General features: G+C 40.2%; 2 protein-coding genes across 2 annotated transcripts in view; both read left to right on the forward strand.

The window, feature by feature from the left end:
• Positions 1-24053, forward strand: part of GatB (glutamyl-tRNA(Gln) amidotransferase subunit B, mitochondrial) — a 36541-nt gene that overhangs the window by 10679 nt on the left and 1809 nt on the right. The window contains exon 10 of the mRNA XM_019043807.2: positions 1093-1324. Coding sequence (XP_018899352.2) covers positions 1093-1323 — 231 coding nt within the window. The 3' untranslated portion in view covers position 1324. The remainder of the gene's footprint in view (positions 1-1092; positions 1325-24053) is intronic.
• Positions 3705-24053, forward strand: part of LOC109031942 (solute carrier family 53 member 1-like) — a 34853-nt gene continuing 14504 nt past the window's right edge. The window contains exon 1 of the mRNA XM_072305615.1: positions 3705-3761. The gene's annotated coding sequence lies outside the window, so the exon portion shown is untranslated. The remainder of the gene's footprint in view (positions 3762-24053) is intronic.

A 24053-nucleotide genomic window follows, 5' to 3' on the forward strand; every position in this document is an offset into this window, starting at 1 on the left:
ACACTGCATGAACATTTGAGAGCTGCCAAATTTTCTCTGATAAAAAGTTTGTTTTTGAAGAGAATTATGAATATTCTCTCTTGAAAGTTTCAAATGATTTAGATCTGTTTGCGAATGGAATTCTCTGAGAGTTCATATTTGATCAAAGGAAAGTTAGCAACATCTGAAGGCTCATGTGGTGTTCTTCCTCAGCACAGCAGCATAGAAGATCAAAATCTCAGTGAATTCAAAGGAGTACAGTCAATTTTAATTTTCAATGTTTCATATTAGGTACAATGAAGTTACCAAAAACAACACTGCTGAATCAATTATGAAGAAAAACGAAGACAAAATGACAATGAGATTAAGCTGTTCAGAGGAAGGGAAAAAAAGTTAGAGCATATTTAGAATCAGAAATAGGCCTTTCTGACAACACAACAATTATCTCATATAACATTACAAGAGATGGTAAAGAGTCCATTTTAAAAGTCATTACAGACGCTAAAGATAAGGTTACGACACGATGGGGAAACTTAAAGAAAATGGTCTCAAACTTGAGATGATGACTAGGTCAGAAGTCATTAAATTTAGTCCAGTACCCGCTAATATGAACGAAACACAAGTCCTAAATGAAATTACTCAAGTTATTGGAAATAGTACAACACTTAAAAATGATGTGGAACAAAAAATCAAAATTTTTAAAATAACATCATCGAGAACTTCACCAGGAAAAATAGTAATTTATATGAGAGTTCCATCCCCAGTTCTAGAAACAATGGTAGAACAAAGAGAATTTTACCTTAGCAGCACAGAAATAGAGCTTTAGCAGAACCAATCATATTAATTTTCCTTGTCTCAACTATCTTGATTTATAACATACAACAAAACTTAGTCCGAACTACGGAAAGACTCCCTTTGCGTAAAATGCGGTCAGGGAAAATGTAAAATTAATGAGTGCAAAAATGAAGAAGCTTTCCCTGCCTGTGTACCTGTTTTCCTACAAAATGGAGACAAATAGGTCTGTGATAAGTTATCATCTCGATAAATTCAAAAGAGAACATAAAATATTTTAATTTTTACCAACTACTTTCTTTTTTTTAAATCAAATGTCAGCTTGTGGAGGACAACCAGTGGCAACAAATAACTGAACCTGAAAAAATAGCTGAAATATGCCGGAAAGAAATAGCAGGCAGCGAAGATCTAGTCGCTTCCTATAAAGTCCCAAAAAAGAAAGATGCCAGCTTTAATAAGATGATGAAAAATATTGCCGAATCTTCTGGAGGGAGAGTGAATATGAAGCTTGCTGTCACCATCATGAGAGAGCTTCTAGACGGCAACAAGTAATGTAAGTAATCTTAGCTCTCATTTTATATATATATCAAGCCGCTACCTCAGCGCACTAGAGTGCTCTGCGACTCCAAATCGCCATCGGAATCGATCCTCCCACAAATCATCGGGCAGATTACACTGTCTGATCTCCCCCTCTACTCCCTCCCGCCAACCTTTTACTGGACGTCCACGCCGCCTTCTTCCGGGAGGAACCCAATCAAATACCTTTCCGGGCAACCTACTATCTGCCATTCTCCGCACGTGTCTATACCAAACCAGCTGCCTGGTTTTGATATCGTGCACAGTATCTTCCTCAACTCCCATTATTCCACGCACTCGTTCATTACGAACGCGCTCTCTCCGCGAGATCCCTGCAGACCTTTGCCAAAAGTCCATTTCAGTTGCCTGTAAGATATCCTCGGATTTTTTCTTCAATTGCCAGACCTCACTCCCGTACATAATTATGCTCTTCACGATGGCGCTGTAAATTCTCCGCTTATTTTCCTTCGAGATTCTCTGATCCCAGAGAACCCCGTTTAACATCGCGATGGCTTTTCTTCCTTGCAAATTACGTTCTCGATCGGCTCTCATTTTACTTCTCAAAATAATGTTATTAGCAGTGATGTAGTGGTTAAGGCAGTTCCGGTCATCACTGAGGTCACGCATTCAATCCCCAGAAGTGACTGTGAATGACTATGCTAGAGTACCTATATAGCGAGAGTATGGACAGATCGCTTCATGGAGGGCATAAGGCCCAAAAGTGCAGCCATTCTTCTAACCAACTTCCAACATACTGCTAGTCTGCGGAGTCTGCAGATTTCAATTCTAACCCAGATGGCCAAGAATGTACATAAATGAGCGTTCTTCCGCAAAAATGAGTAAATTTATGCAAAAACTAAGTCAAATACGTGCTTTATAAACAACAGTTCCTAATAATTGTAGGAGTAAATAGTTCTGGATAATTGAAATTCATAGGTTGTCTGCAATTCCGGGCCCCAACTTTGTTGATGGAGGCATCAGTGAAGGCCTGATGGATTTTCGGAGTTTCACATCTGTCTATACTCTCACTACAAAGGTACTCTAGACTATGCCACTCTAACACCCAGTAAAAACTTGCAAATCAGCCATCATCTTCGCCCTCAAAATCACTACAGAGCGTCTCTGCAAATCAAAGGAAATCGATGGGAAGGGTTTTTTAAGAGTAAAATATGCCTATCGTCTTCAGTGTTTGAGCTCCAAAATATTTTGATTAAAAATATTCAAAAATATAGTAAAAAAAAATGCAAATCTCAGATTGCTACGATGTAAGTCTCCACTCATATTTCATTTTTCAAAAAAAGAAGTAATCATCAGTTTCCATTGAAATTATCTATGAATTTTCTTTATTTATTCCAAACAAATCACACAAAATTGCAATGAATTGGGATCAGTCCTCCTTGAAGGATAGAAAATGTAATTGCACATTTTTACAAATAGCATTAAAATACACTTTTTTCACATTTAGCCATCAATTTGAAGTTGCAAACACGGTATATGAAGCTAGCCATATATTTTTGCCTACCCTTTCCAATTGTAAAACATATCTAATCCCATGAAAGTTCTTAAAAACTGATACAGTATTTTTTGCTTTCGTTTATTGAATCAGACCTGAACGACTTTCTTCTAAGTTTCTCAGCATTAAAACACTTGGAAAGACAATCCTCGAAATCTCTGGGAACAGCGCATCCAACAACTACACTGTCTCACTTCCTTGAATGCAAATAAGTGTCGTTCAGAGTTTACATCTCCCTAGACTATTTACTGATAACAAGGAACTCATGAAATCGTCCCTAATCCAGATAAGCTTTATCTAACACTCACTCAGATTATTGAGGACATTGGTGCCAAATTGCACCTTATCATGAAAGTTTTTTCATCGTTCATTACTGATTATTTCAATGCTCCCGCACAATCTGGTAATCTTTAGTAGCTGATGATGCTTTGCTTTCCAACTACTAAAAATCTCTGTCCGTGATCTGTCAGTTTGATTTCTGGGCGCACCAGTGTGTTTTCTTTTCCCACCGAAATGGACTGGGGATTTGTGTGCTAAGTTAATAATCAGGCATGCAGTAACTTAGTGATTGGGGAGAAATTGTAAACATTGTATATTGTTCATTTCTTTGTGCGTGAAACTAAAAACTGATCTTTCGAGCCTTTTTGTATGATAGTGGTTTTTTGAAGGTTATGCAGTTTATCATCATTATTACTGTGTTGTTAACATAAAAGACTTGCTTTCCGGTAATTTCAAACCGGTTTCGAATGAAAGTGAAAAGTCTTTTGTTCGTATTTCCTCTGAAGCGGTGCTAATTTTTCAAAACGTTATTTTAAGTTTGGAATAGTGGTTGCTGCTCTTTGTTTCCTGGAGATTATGTGTTTACTCTAAGAATTATTTTCTCGTCTCGGAAAACTCTTTAGTAAGTTTATTTTGATCTGTATTCAGTTGATATCTTCAAGCTGATGCTTGACTCATTACAAGCTCACAAAAGTTGATTTACTTGGGGATTCTCTGCTTCTTAGAACAAGTGTATGAACTTTGGACAGTTCTGAAATTGACGAGGGTATTGGTAACACGAAGGTCCCTCTATTTTTCTGAAAAATCTTCCCCCTATGCGAATGAGCCGATGGGCAAGGGGGTCGCCATTTAAAGATATTTTGATTCGAGCTTAACTGCAGGCTCCGTAGAACCAAACTGGGGAATATTCTCCCCCTGTCCAGTTTTAAAAGAGCACATGTTTGACATCTCTTCAGAATTTAGCAGTTGAGCTGTTGGGATGGTGAGAGTCTCGGAAAACCTAAAAAATCAGAGGATTTTGCAATTTACCTATGTCAGAGTAAGAAATTTCTGAAATTTTCCCCTCCGTAACTGTCCACAAAAGTGGCACCCCATAAAATCCTCAATAGACCATTTTTTTTCAAGTTTGGGGATATTGAGAGTAATTATTTTCTTGTAGGGGGATTCCGTGATTCCTAGTTAAAAGTGCCCGAAAATCTCAGGAAATTCTTTTATGCGGGCGAAAATTTATGGTCATTTGGGGGAGGGGGCAAGCCAAACCTTGAAGATCCCCTTCATCCGTCTCAGCCATGCCTCTGAGAAACAGCATACAAAATTGCACAATCTTAGTAACGCAATGTAGAAGTTTGTACTGCACAAAATCTGTAAATTATTATGTGTTGATAGAAGCGATCAATTTTTAAGCACATAAATTGTATTTAAAAAAAATTTTGTCATGCTACAGTAAACCGCCGTATGGAGCCTTCGAATGTTGTCAATTTTTCTTCAGTCAAATTCAAATTCACTGGGAAATTTATGAATATTTTTCTTCCAATTTTTTAGAGAACTTTGCTCCTAATTTGATTTAAAGCACCTGAAAAACTCAGGAAAAATTGGACTTTATTTTGCAATTGGGAACTACTATTTCTCGATCATTTTTAAAACAACATATGTGGTGTGTGGTGTGGTTCCTTATGCATATAGGTGCTTTTACCAACGAGGTAGAAATAGTTGCTCCTGATTGCACAGTGCTGTCCAATCATTCATCATTTTTTAAACGGAAATATTTTAGTGCAGGGGAATTTCAGCAACATTCGAATGTTAGTACGGCGTCTTTCCTCAGTGTGGCTTCCTGCCAAAAAAGTGCCCCTTTTTTCCAATTCTGCACCAAACAAACCTAATGATTAGACAGCCCTCCAGTGAAAGTTTCAAGTTTAGTTCAAAGCTTGTTTTTGCAATATAGTGTTGCGAAGTTTGCATTTTTTACTGTTAAAAATGCTAATATTTTGAAGGTCTTTAATTTGAAAAAAAAAACCAGTTGAATCCATCTTTTTTCTATCTATTTCTGGGGCACAATTTCATCAGTTGGCGCAATGTTTCTCGGGAATTGAGACCGTTCTTGACCCTACGATTTTTCAATCAGTCGTGATGCAGCGTTAAAAAGTTTAAACAAAGTGTTCCAAACAGGTGACTACCCATGTCAAGCTTTGCTGTCGCCGAGGCAAGTTTGCCATGTGTGCAAAATTTGCCATTGTGTTTTGGCCCACTCATAGAGGAGGAACAAGGGGTCAAGGGCAAAACATTTACTATCATTTTTGAATGCATCATCAAATTGAGTCTAATTTTTTTTTTTTTTTTTTTTTTTTTTTTTTTAAGTGCAAGATTTTAAAAATACCTATCAGCACCTGCTATAGAAACAAATTAAAATTCCTTTCAGTGCGAAGTGATAGCAATTTTTGATGTGCTAGGGTGCAAACATATAAATCCTGCAATGTTATGGCACTGCGCAGTGACTCCAGCTGAGCAGAGACCAGTTTTCCCGTCCACCATCTGCTCGCCTCCGGGGGAACAAAAGCGTGAACCAAAAATGCGCCATTTTTGAAAGTCTAATATGCGACTGCATCACCATAAAAAAAGAAGATCACATTTGATCAAAGACCAAATCTAACAAGCGATACAACAACCCTCTTAAGATGAATATAATCAAAATCAAAATTCGCAATTCAGTCGAAAATTTCATGTCCGACTTCTCCTAATGGCTCGTCCTACTGAGCGACGAGCTTCGCCAGAGGAAGGATAGCACCATTTCAGGGCTCTCACTCAGTGAATAGGACAGGGTGTCTACTAGTCCGGATTTTTTAATGCCTGTCCGGAAGTACTGAAAAAACGCGGTAACTCCGCAAGAAGGTCCGGAATTTTTTCCTTCATACCACGCGTGTTTTTTTAATAAAGCCTAGAAAGTACGGAATTCCCGCGCATTTATTCTCAAAGTAGTATTTGCCTACAAGAGTAACAAGATCTCACAACAAGAAGTACAAAATCTTGATTTTACAGTCAGTTACCTAATAATGAAATTTTGTGTCCATGTCATTTCGTCTTATTATGAGCGAGAATGTAAAATTGTCGAAACTTTTCGAATTTTTTCAAATGAAGGTACTGAAATAGTAGGGGAAGACGGGGTAATAAGAGAGACCATGGGGTAATAAGAGAGTGACACCCTTATTTGAAGAGTTGTAATTGAGTTACAAATTTGAAAAAAAATAGGGCATATGCACCTATCAGTAAGTAACAGTTCCTCAAAGTTTCAATGTTTTTCGTGCTTTATTTTAGCGGAAAAAAATGAGCGCGGGAATCCATGGCGGCAAACGGAAATTTGATTTGAACTTGTCCTCTTGATTTTTCCTTATTTCTTCTTCGAAACGTGTTTTAAATGCTTAAAACGATTATATTAAGAAAGTTCGGTCTGCGTCCTAATATATTACACCTACTTTTGCTCGGTAACAGGCAGTAATCTCAGATAAAGTTAGTTTTTCTTCTGCTTATGGTGGTTCTGCAGGTTCAAACAGGCCGTTACAGTTCTAGATCTACGTTACTCCCAAATGAAATCAGTCGGTCGACGACGGACCGAAACTAACCTAAAGTTAATAAAATATGAGTGTGTACCTGAATTTGGGCAAAAATCAACCTAAAATACTTTGTTTCCGCAATTTTATTTATTAGTTCCCGCCCTACATTTGAATTCAAACTTGTCCCGATTTCGCCGCCAATCCTCTAGCCAATAGTAGAGGTGATTGAAAAGAAGCTCTAGAAGCTTCATTTTTTGCTTTTAGTGCTCCGTCTTTCTGAATGTTTTTGTTGAGGAGGTAGTGAATTTCTTGGGAATTTACTGTAAAAGTGCTGATTTTTGGCCAGCCTGTCTCAGTCGACACCCTTTGATATTCTGGCATGTGAAAATGGTGCGAAAGCATTGTTTCATGTACACTTGTCTTCGTTGCCTTCGTTTTTATCGAAGAATTTCATCTTGCCACTTATTCGTAACGGCGCGCCACTTGTTGCTGCGCGCACTGCTCCAAGGACAAGGGCGGCCGAAGCGCCTTCAATTTTTTCGTACGCAACACGCGTGTCCATAGAGTACGAATAGTTGTATCGAAGCGTTATCATCAACAATTGAAGGCGTTTCTTATGTTGACTGAAACATCAGCATAAGATGGCCCGTCCCGTCTTATTCTACCTGAGTGCCGTCAAATAAAATAAAATTTAAATGTGCCCCTTATAAAATGCCGATATTCTGAAGTCCTTCCGTTGAAAAACAACTTTAATCATCTTTTTTTTTTATTTAATAGGGTGCAATTTCTTCAAGTGATGTTACTCGGGGATTAAAACTGTTGTTGAAAAATTCCTCAGCCCCCCTTAAGGTCCATTCCCTAATCTGCCGTGCTAAGGAAGAACGCCGTATGAACATTAGAGAGTTGCCAAATTTCCTTCGATAAAATATTTATTTTTGAGGAAAGTTATGAATATTTTTCCTTGAAATTCTCAGAAACTTCAGATGAAATTGCAAACAAAACTGTCTATAAAATTGGAAGGAAAATATCCATAAGTTTACTGGGAAATTCGTGTTTTATCAAAGGAAATTTGGTAACGCCTGAAGGCTCATACGGCGTTTTTCCTTAGCACGGCAGAATTCGTGTGCGTTTGTGAGCGACATTTGACAACCGTGTAGATAATCCGCAAGTAATGAATAACGGAGCCCTCGCGAACTCGGATGCCATTCATGGAGAAATGTGCCCAAATTTTGCCAGGAGAACGTGTTGCCAAGTTTCTCATACTAATATTTCCCGGAAAATTTCTGTTTGCTAGGTACGTATCTCAGAGTTGCACGGGTGAAATGAAAAGTATGAAGTATTGAAAATTTTCGTGAAAAATTTCACGAGATTTCCCAAAGTTGTAAAAAATGTGGAAAATGTGAAACATATTTTTAGCGGCTTGGAATGCAACTTGCACCAAAAAACACCAAAAAGCAAAAAGAATTCGCCTTCAATTTAATTTTGCATTTAATTTCGAAAAATATTTGTCAATATTTTTCATATATTTCTGAAATCTCATGAAATATTTCAAATGCAATTTCAATATTTTATTTTTCATAAAAAATTGCAACCCTGACGTGCCTCCAATCCAAAAAGACATGCCGCAATCACACGCTGAGTGTGGCTTGAATGTGGAAGTCATCAGCCCGATGCCTGAATTTTGCGCGTGTCGCGCAAAATTCAGCAACGATTCTCAGCGACCATCGGATAAAGTCGGATTTGTCTGAACCATTCGAATAGACTTGATACACATCTGGATGAAAATAACTCGAATTTTCGGAATTTCAGCTGTCAAACGATGATTGTTGACTTCCTTATTCAGTTGCTTAATTCGAGCGTGTGATTCCGGCAACAGATTAATGCTCCCATCCCCACAGAGGGATGTCTTTAGGAATCTTAACGAGTACTTTAGCGACTGAACTTCGAGTTTTTCAAAAATAATTTACCTAATTGTTACACTTTAAAATGAGCCATAGCTAAGGACCCACCTCAACGCATTTCTCTTCTGACCGTATCACGTAAGATGCCAAAAAAAAATTCGAATTTGGTAGGTATTTGCCATTGAAATGAAAGTCAATTCTTGAAGCAGGGATGAGATTTGACGGGCTGTCGCCAACACATCAGAAGAAAAGTGATGAATCTCTTATCCTCTCCGCTTTTCCCTCTCTTTTTCTCTGCCGTCCCAAGGAAAAACGCCGTATGAGCCTTCAGGCGTTGCCAAATTTTTTTAGGCAAATCGCTAATTTTCAGGAAAATTTGTGAATATTTTTCCTCCAATTTCTCAGACAATTTTGGTTGTAACTTGATCTTAAGTGTTTGAAAATTTCAAGGAAAAATATTCACAACTTTTCTCAAAAATAAGCATTTTATCGGAGGAAATTTGGCAACTCTCGAATGTTCATACGGCGTTCTTCCTTAGCACGACAGTTCTATGGCGAATATTTTCCTCCGTACTTCGACTGTAGGACTTTCCTTACTCCTGTCTGTCCTACGATTGGCATCTTGTGATCGATTGGTGAACCACGCTCACAATTTCTCATGTAGTTTCGCGTAGACATGACATTCCAAGACGGATGAATGTAACTACGTTTTAACGTTGTAACAGTTCCTACAAAAACAGTTCCCTGTACTACAAAACAGTCGGATGTTTTTACATAAGATTTTCACTGGTGTGTCTCGAATCTAAACGCCAAATTTTGGGTAGAGATAGTGCGGTTATATTTTCGTAATAAATTGTATTTTTTAAGTCAATTTCGCAACCTTGGAATGGAGTTACGCTCCTTCGTCAGGGAAACGGCGCACATTGGACCGAGTCAAGTAGAGAGGTCGGACGTGAAATTTTTGACTAAAACTGTTAATTTTGATGTTTATTTCGCAATACTTTAAATTTCAAGGGGTGTTTCTGCAAGAAAATTTCACGAGAAAACCAATGGAACACTTTTTAGAACCCCAAAGTTTGTATAAAAGGAGTTATAAGCGTTTAAAGTTTCCAAATTTTGTCCAATCTCTCCTGAAGACTCGACCCACTGTGCGGTGTCGTAAGCTCGCGGTTATTCGCTGATATTCACAGTTTCGCGAATACTAACTCGTGATCTTGCGTTTCACCGATTCATATACGGGTTTCGCGGACACGCTTATTGAATTTTGTTTTCTTTCTTTTTTTGTTTTTTGTTTTGCCTCCGCGCGTTTGCCATTCCGAGAAGACTCAAAGTTGCGTAAAATCACTACTTTTCTCTCCTCCAAGGAAATCGCTGCGCGGCGCTAAAATTTGCCTCTTGTGTTTTCCGCGGTTTCCAAATTGCATTCTCCTTTTTTCTCTTCATTAATTAGTTTCTTCATTAATTAAAATGCAATCAGTTGTAATGTCAGTCAGTTCATAAACGGAGTCATCATTCGCCTATCTGATGACCTCTGGTCCAGGAATTTAAGTGGGATTTTCTCCGTTCTCTGGAGCGAGAAATTTTCCGGGAGAGCTCCCGGAAGTTCCCGGATGAACACAATTTTCCGGGAAATATTGACAGGAAAACACACACTGAGTAATATATCGACGGTGAGATTCCCAAACCACGTATTTCGGTTTGCGACGTCGTAGACTTCCTGCCTTACTTTGTTTTTTAGATGGAAAACTACTCAACGTCACTCAATACTTTAGAACTTTCACGATTTTTCTTCTCCGTGCGAAGAAAATCATGTCAAAACTTCAAGGAATGATGTTGATATGTTCTCCTTTATACCTTGTTCTTTTTCCTCCTCTCCTCCTTTTTTCCTTCATACTTTTTTTTTTGGCTCGAGTGGGGGTCATGCCACCGTGCCCCCCCCCCCCCCCCCCCCCCCGCGGATCCGCCACTGGGAGGTACGTGGTTCCACAGTTTGGCCCTCGACGTTACATTGTAATCACCCACACTTGGACTGCATTTTGCATTTTGGAACTATAGATTCTGGCTCATCTGAAAAAACACTGATGTGCATAGGGAAACCAATGGCACATATGTTGTTTTTAAACCGGGCCAGAATTTATAGTTCCAAATTGCAAAATGCAGTCCACTTGTCTCTTGTTCTTCCTGTGAACTTCACCGATGATACGTAATTAAGAACTTTCCCTTTTCCGTTCCCGGCGTTTGACTTTCCTGGGATGCTTTGATCCCCCCTCTGACGCACCATCGATGCAATGGATCGTATTCGCTAGTGGTTCGATTTATCGTTTGGCTCGAAATAATAGAACATAACCTCAAACCAAAATGTTAGGATGTTTGTCAGAAAAGCTGACAGTGGTTTCGTAGCCATTTTACTACTTTTGGCCCATTAGCACTCATGCGAATCAAACTTCTATCACAAAAATCCGTTCCCTCAGATTACTCAATTGACTTTTGAGGCTGTGTTTATGTTTTGAACCAATCGATATCGATACAATCTCAGCCGTTCGATGTATCGAATACAATCTATATCCACTAGAAAATCGACGCCAAGAAATGACGAAATCGATGCGCTCACACAACAAAGACGACTGGACCGTCAGCATCTCTGCCGCGCTAAGAAAAAACGCCGCATGAGCTTTTAGACGTTGCCAGATTTCCTTCACGGAGAAAAAAACTTCGTGCGTGGGACCCGAAGTTTAGGTCATATGGATCTCTGAAGTTTTCGGATTGAGCATTCGAACACTTAAGGTCCAGCTGCTGAGGTTTGGATCACACATTTGAAACTTCAGTTCTTACGTTTGAAGTACTTCGGTTTTCACATCCGAAGAATTTCGGTTCTCACATCCGAAAAACTTCGATTCTCACATCTGAAGTACTTCAGATGTAAGAACTGAAGTTTCAGATGTGTGATCCGAACCTCGACAGCTAGACCTTAAGTGTTCAGATGCTCAATCTGAAAACTTCAGAGATCCATATGACCTAAACTTCGGGTCCCACGCACGAGGTTTTTTTCTCCGTGTTCACTAAAGCCCTAATTTTCTTGGAAAATCGTGAGCATTTTTCCTCAAAGTTTTCAGACAATTTTGTTCGCAATTTGATCTAATTATCTGAAAATTTCAATGAGAATTATAAATATCTCACTTCAAAAACGCATAATGGAGATGTTGCATGTGTGAGGGATTTGCGATTTGACCATTGATTCTTATGTAAAAGTTCGCGAGAAACACGATGGTGCCACTGGTTTTCTCTGAAATTATCTCCCAAGCTCAAAAAAAGCTCTCAAAGTGAGGCCGAAATGGAGGGGATATCCCACCCTACCCTGAGAGTCCACCTCTACATCCAAACAAACTCTCCAAGCAAAGATAGGGAGCAAATACATTAGCAGGGTTGCCGTGTTTTCAGTTTTGGAGTCGCCAAATAAAGTGGCAGCCCTGTCAATGTATTTGCTCCCTATCTTTGCACGGAGAGATTGTTTTGATGTAGAGGTGGACTCTCAGGGTAGGGTGGGATATCCCCTCCATTTTGGCCTCCTTTTTGAGAGCTTTTTTGAGCTTGGGAGACGATTTCAGAGAAAACCAGTGGCACCATTGTGTTTCTCGCGAACTTTTATACAAGAATCAACAGTCAAATTGCAAATTCCTCACACATGCAACATCTCCATTTATCCTGAGAAATTTGGCAACTCTCGAATGTTGATACGGCGTTTTTCCTTAGCACGGCGGCTCCGTCGCGGATAATCGAGGCCGAACCTAAAGGCTATCCACGCATTTTTTCCATTTTGAATCCAGCGAGGCGAGCTATTTTCCTCACTCGAAGGATGAATATTTTTCTTTTATCTTTTGCTCGTGCCCCCTCTCCTGTCTCGTATGGGGCGGGGGGGGGGGGGGGTTGCGCTATTCTGCCATTCGCATCGCACCTGAGAATGCTTTCATGCCGCTCGCGGTCGCGTAAGGTAGTTCCCTGCATGCCTGTCAAGTCAGCGATCGGCAGGTGCTCCGCTGTTGTCAAAGGGACAGCATTTTTTCTTTTTCACAAAAGGCTATCTGCATTTTTATAGAGGGAAAGCAGGGTATAGTAAAAGAGAAAACTAGAAGGTGACTGCGAGTAGGGGTTTTTTGTACTCACTCGTGTCACTGGGTACTTACACACGAAATTCTGCTAGGATTTTGTCCGTCGTGCCAAGGAAAAACGCCGCATGAACAATATGAACATTCGAGAGTTGCCGAATTTCCTTCGATAAAATGTTTATTTTTGAAGAAAACTATGAATATTTTTCCTCGAAATTTTCAGGGCTTTCAGGTGAAATTGCGAACAAAATCGTTTGAAAAATTGGAAGAATATATCTTGCTAACTTTCTCCAAAATATCGTGGTTTACCGAGGAAAATTGGGCAACGCCTCAAAGCTCTCACGATGTTTTCCTTTTGCATGGCAGTTGTACTCCGTCATTTTTTTTAGTTTCCAGTAATAATTTAAATTTTAAGCCAAACTGTGTCATAAATGGTTTTCGATATGTTCCCTTGATAATTGGGAATGCTGTTCTTGCTGCCCAGTGATGTAACATGTGAAATCGACGGTCCAAATGGCTGCAAAAGTGAACTCACGACCACCCCCTATTTATTCTCTATGGCCTGTTAAATCACGGATCATTCCGATTTTCGCATGGAAAACTGCGAATGGAAACTGAAGGAGTCAAGGCGTCAACCTTAATTATTTTTTAGACCCGTGACAAGTGACTATTTAAAGTGAAAGGCAAAGCTATAGTTAAAGAAAAGAAAAGGAAAACAAGCGAGCCTATTGGTTGAAATGGATGGTTATTGTAGACTAAGGGGAAAATGATCTAACTAACCATAAGATTTTAAGGTCTGTCGAGAAATGCCGTTAGTTATTGCTTATCTCCTCCGTCTATTGCAACCACCCGCTTCCGCCGACAAGATCGCCTCCTTATCCCTTTGTCTATCACTTTAAATAATCGGCCCGCAGGAGCTTCTCCCACAGGCGACGCAAAGTCGATTGTAGCGCCTGATGGCTGGGATACAACTATTACGACTTGACGGACGTCCGCGTTGCCTATACTAATAAATGAAGGCGTTTTGGTTATCCTTGCGCCGTGCGCGTAATTTTAATAACTCTGAGTAGGAGCTTCTCCTACACGAGACGCGAAGTCAATTGTAACGCCTGATGGCTGGGATACGACTATTTCGACTTGACGGATGTTCCCATTGCCTATACCAATAAATGAAGGCGTTTTGGTTCTCCGCGCGCGTAATTTAACAATTCGTGTCTCCTGACGGGGTCTTCAGGGTTGCCACAGTTAGGGAAAACCGGGAAATGTCAAAGAATTTTAAAAAGTCTGGGAAAACCGGGAAATGTGAGGGAAAATGACGAAAATGTCAGGAAAAATTTGTCAAATCACCTTCATTTGCTGTCTAGAATGGGTTTGAGATTTTGAACAAGAAATTTTTCCCAAAGACTATTTTCAATTATGTCTTCTTGACCATCCGTCACATCTTCAATTGTCAGGGAATTTCACCAAAATGTGTCGGGGAAATCAGGGAAATGTCGGGGAATTTCATTTTCTAAATTCTGTGGCAACCCTGAGTCTTATGTGTCCGGTCAAATAATACGCATCACTAGGCTTTAATGTGCTGGTTACACGCTCAAATTCCCATCAATTTCCGATCAAATGGTGACTGGTGCGCACCATCTACCATCAAATTTCTGCGGCCTGCAAAAATTTGATGGTAGATGATGGAGCTGTGGGGCTCCATCCTCATCCTTCATCTGATTTCCACACAACCGTGCTTATTTCATGCTTATTTCAATCAACATGCTGTTTTAATTAATTTCACTCATCAATCTAGATAACTCTCGACCGCCATCTTGGTCATCAATTTTGATCGGAATTTGACGGAAATTTGAGCGTGTAACCAGGCCATACCCCCCAGTTGTAACACCGCAATCACACGCTGAATGTGGGAGCTAAATGTGGCTTGAATGTGGAAGTCATCGGCCCGATGACCGGCAACGATTCTCAGCAACCATCGGACCAATTTTGAATTTGTCTGAACTATTCGAGATTGACCTATATAAGAGCAGTATGGCCCACATTGGCACCTCGATGGATAAGCTCTAGAGTACCATAAATATCAGGCGGTAGCAATTTGATCTGTTGGTTTTTGGGATGGGAGGGGGGTCATTGCCAACTTTTGACGGTTACACCAACCGCACTTGCTGCCAACCTTACTACATCACGATAATTTTTCTCAAAAATTGCACACGATTAGCCTTAGAAATATGTAAGAAGTCGCAATAGTGCATTTGAGTAAATTTCTCGTTACGATAAGCAAAGAAAACTACATTTTGAGTCATTTTGCATTACATTACTTTATGGCGTCCGCCATTTTTGGGTCCTAAGGGCTCCATTTAGCCTAAGATGGCTGAGCCAATCAGAGATGGTAACCCCAGTGGTCATACTCTCTCAATATAGGTACTCTAGAAGTCATCGGCCCGATGACCGGCAACGATTCTCAGCAACCATCGGACCAATTTTGAATTTGTCTGAACTATTCGAGTAGATTCGACACACATCTGGATGAAAATAACTCGAATTTGCTAAACTTCAGCCGTTGGCGATGACTGTTGACTTCCACATTCAGCTGCTAAATTCAGCGTCTGATTGCGGCATAACGCTCCGTAACGCTGACGCGGACGCAGAGTTAAGAAATTTCATGAAAGATTATAAAAAGAAATTTCATTGGGAAATTTCAAGAAATTTCATGGGGAAATTTCAAGAAATTTCTTGGGAAAATTTCAAGAAATTTCATGGGGAAATTTCATGAAATTTCATGGGGAAGAAAGACATTTCATGAAATTTCATGGGGAATAAAGAAATTTCATGAAATTTAAGAAATTTGATGGGAAAAAAAGAAATTTCATGAAATTTCTTGTGAAATTTCAAGAAATTTCATTCGACGAAATTTCTTTTAGCAACTCAGCGCGGACGTCAAACGCAGCGTTTTCGGAGCCCACGTCGGCAACCGCGTCGCGCATCGGCGTCTCGCGCGGGGCGTTCGGCGTCGCGACGCCCGGGCCGCGGCCGTCAAGCCGGGTTTTCCTCCAACTGGCGCAGCGCACGGCGATCGCGTCAAAAACGCGGTTCCTGGCGCGAATGGCGCGGCTCTGTTCTCCTCGGAATCTGTCAGGCGTCGTGCGCTGAGTACAGCGTCGGCGTTTTCACACTGTTTTTCGTGTTTTTCGATATCAGTGTGGCGTCTATCGCTAGTGTGCTCGCACATGCGTTCCGCTGTGTTTTTTTCTCCATTCCAATGGATAATAGAAGAAAAAGAAAAGCTCTTGCTCTTTACCATCTTGCCCTGAGACGGCAAAAGTTATTACTTCTGTTGCTACTGCACCAAGAGAAAGGCAGGAACAGTGCAAGCCCTCTCTTCCAAACTAGAGCAACCGAGGGAGCATTCCACATTTTAGTGAACCGCCACCTCGCGGAAGATGACCGGAAGTTTCAAGAATATTTAAAACAGAAAATCCAGAAATTCTTAAACCATAAATAAAAATTATAACTTTTGTAGATAAATTTAAAGACCTAAATTTAAATTGATTAACATAAAAAATGTTGTACTTTATCAAAACATTGATTAATCAACAAAGCATAGCTAATAGGCTAATAGTCTCATTAAGATTTTTTTACTGATTTAGGTTAAGGAGTTTGATAGTATTCAATTCTCCTCTCTCGGTTTTTTTTTTTTTTTTTTTTTTTTTTTTTATTACAATAAAAATGAATTATTGTAAACTTTCATAATTATTAATAGTTAAAGAAATATAACGCTAAACTGCAATTTTAGAATTGATTAGCCTCATCCCGATATCTTAATAAATAAAGTGCCTGATAAAAGGGTTAAATTGTAAAACAAAACAATAAACAAACAAACCCAATAAAATTATTAACCAAATATTAACATACATGTGATTTATAAAAAACTTAAACTTAATAAGTAAGATAATATTTATAACCCAAAACACTAAAATATTAAAAACCACAGAAAAAGGAATAGTAACCAACCAAGTAAATTTATTGATTAGTAGGCGCGGCGCCTTGCGCCGCGCTAGAGGACGCAGCACCGGTCCCGGACCGGTGCTGCGTCTTTGGGCGCAAGCGTTGGCTCGGTGACGCTTGGCGCTCATCGCGCGCTGTCATTTCGGAGGGAACCGGGAGCATTTGATTTCATGCCTAGCAGTGCAGCGCCGCGCCCAAAAACGCCGTCGCCGTTGCGCGCGCCACCGCGCTAGTTGAAGGAAAACCCGGCTTCATCAGTGCTCCTCGGGCGTCGGCGACGGCGACACCGACGACGACGCGCGTCCCGTCCGTCGTGACTCACGCTCCGCACGTGACGTCATCCTCGCGTCCCGCGCCACTCCCGCCCGCAATTAAAAACAATCAAAACGCTCGCTTCGAGTGCCGTTTGTTTCGGGTCGCGACTTGGTCGTCGAAACCGGGGATCGTTTACCCCCCCCCCCCTCTCCCCCGCCCCCCGGGGGCGAACGTCAACGTCACGTCAGACCACGTGAGTGCGCGCTCTCCCGAAGTAAGGATTTCGGAGGGCCGGAACACCCGCCGAAAATCGGAGTCAAGGTTCGTGGCGCAGGCTTTGCCTGTCGAGATTTCATTGCTCGTACATATCGACGGTGAAACTACCAAACCACGTATCTCGTTTGCGGTGTTTAAAATCTACGCTGCATTTTATTTTTTGAAGTCGACCAAATCAATATCATTCCTTGAAATTTTCACGGAATTTTCTCCGCACGAAGAGGAAAAATCACAGAAATTTTCAAGACTGGACGTTAAGTGGTTTGTCTACTTAAAAAATAAAGTATGACAGGAAGTCTGCGACGTCGCAAACCGAGATACGTGGTTTGGTAGTTTCACCGTCGATATGCGTGTGGTATCCTGCCGTGCTAAAGGAAAAACGCCGTATGAACCTCCAGGCGTTGCCAAATTCCCTTCGATAAAATACAAATTTCCTGGTAAACTTATGAATATCGACGGTGCAAGTCGGCAATCACATAACTCGGTTTGCGACGTCGCAGACTTCCTGTCATACTTTATTTTTCAGACGGAAAACTACTCAACGGTAATTCTTTAAAATTGCCATGATTTTTCTTCTCTGTGCGAAGAAAATTCTGCAAAAACGTCAAGGAATGTTATCGATTTGTTCTCCTTTAAAAAAATAACATAGAGGCGGAGATTTTCAGACACCGCAAACGAGATATGTGATTGCCGACTTGCACCGTCGATATGTTCCTTTTAATTTTTCAGATCATTTTAATCGCAATTTCATCTAAAGTACCTAAAAATTTCAAGGAAAAATATTCATAACTTTCCTCATAAATAAACATTTTATCGAAGGAATTTTGGCAACTCTCGAATGTTCATACGGCGTTTTTCCTCGGCACGGCAGTATTGTATACTGAAGAGAAAGGATTTGATTGGAGCAGAAGTATTTAGGCATCCAGAGGCGTACGGAGGGGGGGGGGGCAGCGGGGGCCTGGCCCCCTTCCCCCCAAAATTGGAAATAGTATCATCTGCCCCCCCCCCCCCCCCAGAAATTCTGGATGGTGCAAAACACCCTCTTTGATGCACATAGTTTTTACTGAAAATCCTGCGCTCGAACAGTTAGTTTTTTCTTCTCTGTTCATTATTCAGTCGAATTGCTCCAAAAAATCTGGATGCAATCGATTTTTTCAAATTCATACCTCTATTTTTTAGTGGGTGAAAATTGTTTAATCATTCATAGTTACGTCGCTTATTATATTATATTTTACTTTGCATGGGCTTCTGATAAAAAACAATGATTCTGGCATTTTTTAAAACATTTTTTCGCAATTTCCACACATAAGAGTGGTTATCGGTGAGAAAATAAACAGAATAACATGTTGAATGCATCAGTTTGAAAGTATTTTAACCTTAAAATGCCTAGAACTGGGTAATTTTTGTGCAAAAATTGAAGGAGGATTAGCGCCACGGATGCCTCGAGATGCGCTGAAATAGAGTTAAAATTTCAAAAATTTACCCGGACCCCCCTCTGAGCTAGGGGGTATCCCATGCCCCCCAGACCCCCCGGTGAAGGCCCCCCAGCAAAATGACCTAGGTATATGATTGTATGCATGATCGGACCGTATTTTGCAGCAAATACATTGGAAGAAGAATGTATCTTGAATCCTGTGCCCAGACTTTAAAACATGTGACAAGAAAAAATGGACCACGTTTTAGCAGAAAGGAACCAAGCCACATCAGCTATTGCCAAATTTAACTTAATGTAATAGTGAGTATAATTTTTTACGAGAAAACGTTTGTGCGGAATCCTTTGAAAATTGTAAAGAAATTGCTTCGTAGTATGCAGGGAATTCACCGTGATTCGCACTAAAGCAGCACAGCAGTTTTCATGTAGCCCAATTAAATTTGACAATAGCTGATGTGGGTCCTTTTGCTTAACGCGGTCCAAATACTCTTGATGTAGTCGGATTTTTGCTCGAATCAAAGAAAATTCGATTGAATCAAGAGTATTTTTTCTTGTCAAATTTTATAAGAGTCTGGACTCGGGATCCAAGAGACTTTTTTCCCAGTGTAAAGAACTAAAATTGCTGGTTGATTTCAGGAACAGCGTATGTGCCACTGAGTTTCCTACGTTGATAAGTGCTTCTACGGATGAGCCAGAAATTGTGGTTCCTTATTGCAAAATGTAGTCCGATCGTTGACCGGAAAAAAGTCTCTTGAATCCTGAGTCTGGACTCTTAAAAAATTAGACAAGATAAAACGCTCCTGATTCAATCGGATTCTTGTTTGAATCAAGAGCCAAGCTCAGTCTTAATTTGACGGATTTCCTTTTGATTCAAGCAAAAATCCGATTGAATCAAGAGTGTTCCTTCTTGTCAAATTTTTGGTGAGTCTGAACTCTTAGTCTAATGGACTTTTTTTCAGAAAGAGAAAAATTGGCAGAAAATTGTAGGAATGAAGAATTTGTATGCAAATTTTTTATTGCTTCATCTGAAAGTGCCTAAAGAACTGATTTCACAGTATTTCTAATCTTTTTTCTGATATGGGAAATAGTATAAAAATCGATTTAAAAGTGAGAAAATGCACCGGCTAGTGACGTCATCTGGCGGCATTTCCCATTTAAACACATGTAACTTAGCAGACTAGATCATTTTGTCATATCTTCTCCAATAATTGTTCCATTCTTGAACCAAGGGTATCCTCGTGTTCGGTTCACTCAGTAGTTTCTACTTAAACACGAAATTTATCAAATTTCAGACACCTGCAAATTCTCTATTTCAAAGATGAGATATCTATTCTGACGTGCCAAGGAAAAACGCCGTATGAACCTTCAGGCGTTGCCAGATTTCCTTTGATAAAACAAAAATTTCTTGGTAAAGTTCTGAATATTTTCCATCCAATTTTTCATATAATTTTGTTCGCAATTTCACCTAAAGTACCTGAAAATTTCAGGGGAAAATATACATATCTTTACTCAAAAATAAACATTTTATCGAAGGAAATTTGACAACTCTCGAATGTTCATACGGCGTTTTTCCTTAGCACGGCAGTATTTATCGCCTACCCACGGGTCTCGCGTGAGATGAAAATAATTCAATCGAACTTGTCTTGTCACAAGGGAGTCTCCAAGTTGGACGGAAATGCAGCATTCGCAATTTCTGTATCGATCGCAAAATAACAAACCACGATGTCATCTGAGCCTCGAGGTCACTCAAGAAAGGGGCTGGAAAATGTCCCATCGAGAGCCAAAGTAAAAAAGCTTTCCGTTGACCTTTTTTTAAATTGTCCTCCGATAAGTGGCAAGCGACCCCCTCCCCCCTTCAAATGTTTGCCTGAAAAGTCTGGGGAAGGAGAGGGAAGCCAGTAACAACACGGACAAAAATGGATTGCTGATTTAACAATTTTGTAGTTAGAAAAAAGTTTCCGACATGTTTCAATGTAGATTTTACAATTGAAAAAATACTAATTTAAGCACCCCGTGGGTAAATTAGCTTTCCACTATTGTAAAATGTACATTTGAAACAAGTCGGACGTATAATTTTATCAATTTAATTGTTAAATCAGCGATCCATTTGTTTTTGTGAAAGTTACTCAGCTCTCGAAAGTTAAGAAATGCGGGTGTCATACATTGAGTATCCTGTTTGGTTGAGGCTTTTGCGTCTCGCACCAGAGATGGTGAACATCATTTTGATGGCGAACATTCTTGAAAAAGGCGTTAGGTGCTCTTCGGTAGGTATTTTGCCTATTCAGCAAAATTGAAGGCGAACTTTAGGTACACGATACCCACCCATACTGCCGTGCTAAGGAAGAACGCCGTATGGACCTTCCGGCGCTGCCAAATTTCCTTTGATAGAACGACGATAGACGAATTTCCTGGTAAACTCATGAATATTTTCCTTCCAATTTTTCAGATAATTTTGTTCGCAATTTCACCTGAAGTCCTTGAAAGTTTCAAGGCAAAATATTCATTTTCTTCCTTAAGAAAAAAAAATATTTTAGTGATGGAAGTTCGGTAACTCTCGGATGTTCATACGGCGTTCTTCCTTAGCACGGCCGCTTAGGTGAACAAAGTCGTTTATTGGTCTAATCAAAGTTAATGGAGCTTTATGAATATGTTTTTCGGATGTGTATTATTCGGGCTCGTTGGTGGGTATGCAACAAAATTGAAGGCGAACTTAAGGAATTTTGTGCATTATTTGATAGTTGAAAATTGACGAACAGTACCTCTTCTGGCGTAATTTTATTTTAGTATATGGACTGTTTATTTCTGCGGTGTTGAGAACCCTTTGGTTTGGTAAACTTTGGTCATACAGTTCGGTCCGAAGACCATTTCAGTAAATTTTAAGGAATATTTTCTTTTCTCTCCCTCGTTACCCCTTTTCCTCTCTTTTCCTCCGTTTCCCCCTTTCCTACTCTTTTTCCGTTTTCGGTCTAAGGGCGGGGGGGTCATTCCCCCTCCCCCCTCCCTCCTTGGATCCGTCTCTGCCATGGAAGGCGGAAAATTGGTGATGCGCGGTTTGGTCAGGGTAGCAATTTTTCATGAAAAATAAAATTTTGAAATTTTGCGTGAAATATTTCATGAAATTTCAGATATTTATGAAACATGTTGAAAACTACCAGTTCCTTTCCATGTTTCGCAAAATGTAAAAATTGTCTCTGTCTTCTATTTTTTGTGTATTTGCGTGCGGATTGCATACTCTAACCCCTGAAAATTATGCCATTTTTCACAGTCTCGTGAAATTCCATGAAATATTTCACGGAAATTTCCAATCTTTCTAATTTTTCATTTCACGCCTGCAACCCTGGATTTGGTCCGAACTTTGGGCCGCGCGGGTCTCCGCAGAAAAATGCGTAAACAATCGCGTGGCACTGGGTGACACCGGCAAACGGCCCGGATCCGAATTACCGCTTTTTCAGCGGTTCGCTCGCTTTCGCGCGCGCGAAACTATCGCGGCGTGCCAGGAAATCCACCGGTGTGTCGCTTTTCGCGCTTGTAAATTTCCTCCACCCCCGCCGTCCAAATTTCCTGCGATAAGAACGTCCTATCAGCATTCGAACGTTGCCGGATTTCTCGTTGATAAAGTATTCGAAACGGACGAAATGTTCACGCCCACGTAGCACCGATCCCAGTCACCGGGAAAAAACTTTGACGAGGAAAAATACCCTTGATTCGATCGGATTTTTGCTCGAATCGAGAGCTAAGCCTTTTATTTCAAGCTGAAATCCCTTTGATTCGAGCGAAAATACTCTTGATTCAATCGGATTTTCGCTTGAATCGAGAGCGAAGCCTTTTATTTCAAGCTGAAATCCCTTTGATTCGAGCAATAATACTCTTGTTTCGATCGGATTTTTGCTCGAATCGAGAGCTCAGCCTTTTATTTTATGCTGAAATCCCTTTGATTCGAGCAATAATACTCTTGTTTCAATCGGATTTTCGCTTGAATCGAGAGCTAAGTCTTATTTCAAGCTGAAATCCCTTTGATTCGAGCAAAAATACTCTTGATTCAATCGGATTCTTGCTCGAATCGAGAGCTAAGCCTTTTATTTCAAGCCGAAATCCCTTTGATTCGAGCAAAAATACTCTTGATTCAATCGGATTTTCGCTGGAATCGAGAGCTAAGCCTTATATTTCAAGCTGAAATCCCTTTGATTCGAGCAAAAATACTCTTGATTCAATCGGATTTTCGCTTGAATCGAGAGCTAAGCCTTATATTTCAAGCTGAAATCCCTTTGATTCGAGCAAAAATCCTTTAGAATCGAGAGTATTTTTCTTTCTCAAAGTTTTTATAAATCTGGGCTCAGGATACAGGAGACTTTTTATTTCCATTGATTTTTAATCGCAGTTACATTGTGAATAGATTATTGCTGTCGTGCCGGAGTGTTATGCGTGTTATCTATTCACCGATTGAAGGGGCTCCTCTAATTGAAATTCATCCAAAAAAATTGAAATAAATCGCAATTTTAATATTGTAACAGGTCGTGTAGTGGGGAAAAATCTACATCCCTGATAGTATCAACCTGGATTTCCCGGGATTCATCAGGAAAATGGGAAATCAAGGAATTTGCCGGGGAGCGGGATCAGTTCGAAAAGTTGATCCCCCCCCCCCCCTCAAACTTCTGCCTTTTTCCAGAGGATTTATGAAAGGAAATCCTCGAGTTTCCTCAAGGAAGTTTTTCAAGGAGATCAGGAAAAATAGAAGAATGAAACAATCAAGAATTCTAACACACCATGCTCCTAGCTATCGAGGAAACACGGGAAATTCAATTTCGTCTGGAAAACCATCAAAAAACTTCACGGAATTTGATAGAAGCCCCTTCCCTTTCTTGTTACGCAACCACCACACTTGCTCTTCCATCTCTCCAGCAGGCTGATTACTGAAACTGATTGACAAAGTGATAGACAAAGGAAAAATGAAGTGCTCCTATTGGTTGAAACGGGTGGTTGTTTCAGATTAAGGGGGAAATGATGGACTAGTTACAGGATCTCCCGTGGATTGCCCTTAGTTAGTCTATTACTTAGCTCCTTTTTCCATTGCAACCACCCGCTTCCAGCAATAAGATTGCTCCATTCTCCCTTGGTCTCCTTTGTCTATCGCTTTGTCTATCTATTTGAACGCAATGGGCCTGTTGCAAACTTTTGCTAGAGCAAAAATAAGAGCTGTTTCTTATAGATAATGCCTCAAAAATCACGATGAGCGCATCGGCAAAGTCTGAAATGCACTCATAACTTCACAATCTGCGTAAGAAATTTGCGTTTTTTTAAGCTTCCCGCTTCAAAAACGATACTACGGCACAGGTGAACATTTTGTTAGAGGAGTCGCTCCATCGTCGGCGATATTCATCATGGCCGACGCTTGCACGC

This window comes from Bemisia tabaci, chromosome 10 (genome assembly GCF_918797505.1).
Source record: "Bemisia tabaci chromosome 10, PGI_BMITA_v3".
NCBI classification, from domain to species: Eukaryota; Metazoa; Arthropoda; class Insecta; order Hemiptera; family Aleyrodidae; genus Bemisia; species Bemisia tabaci.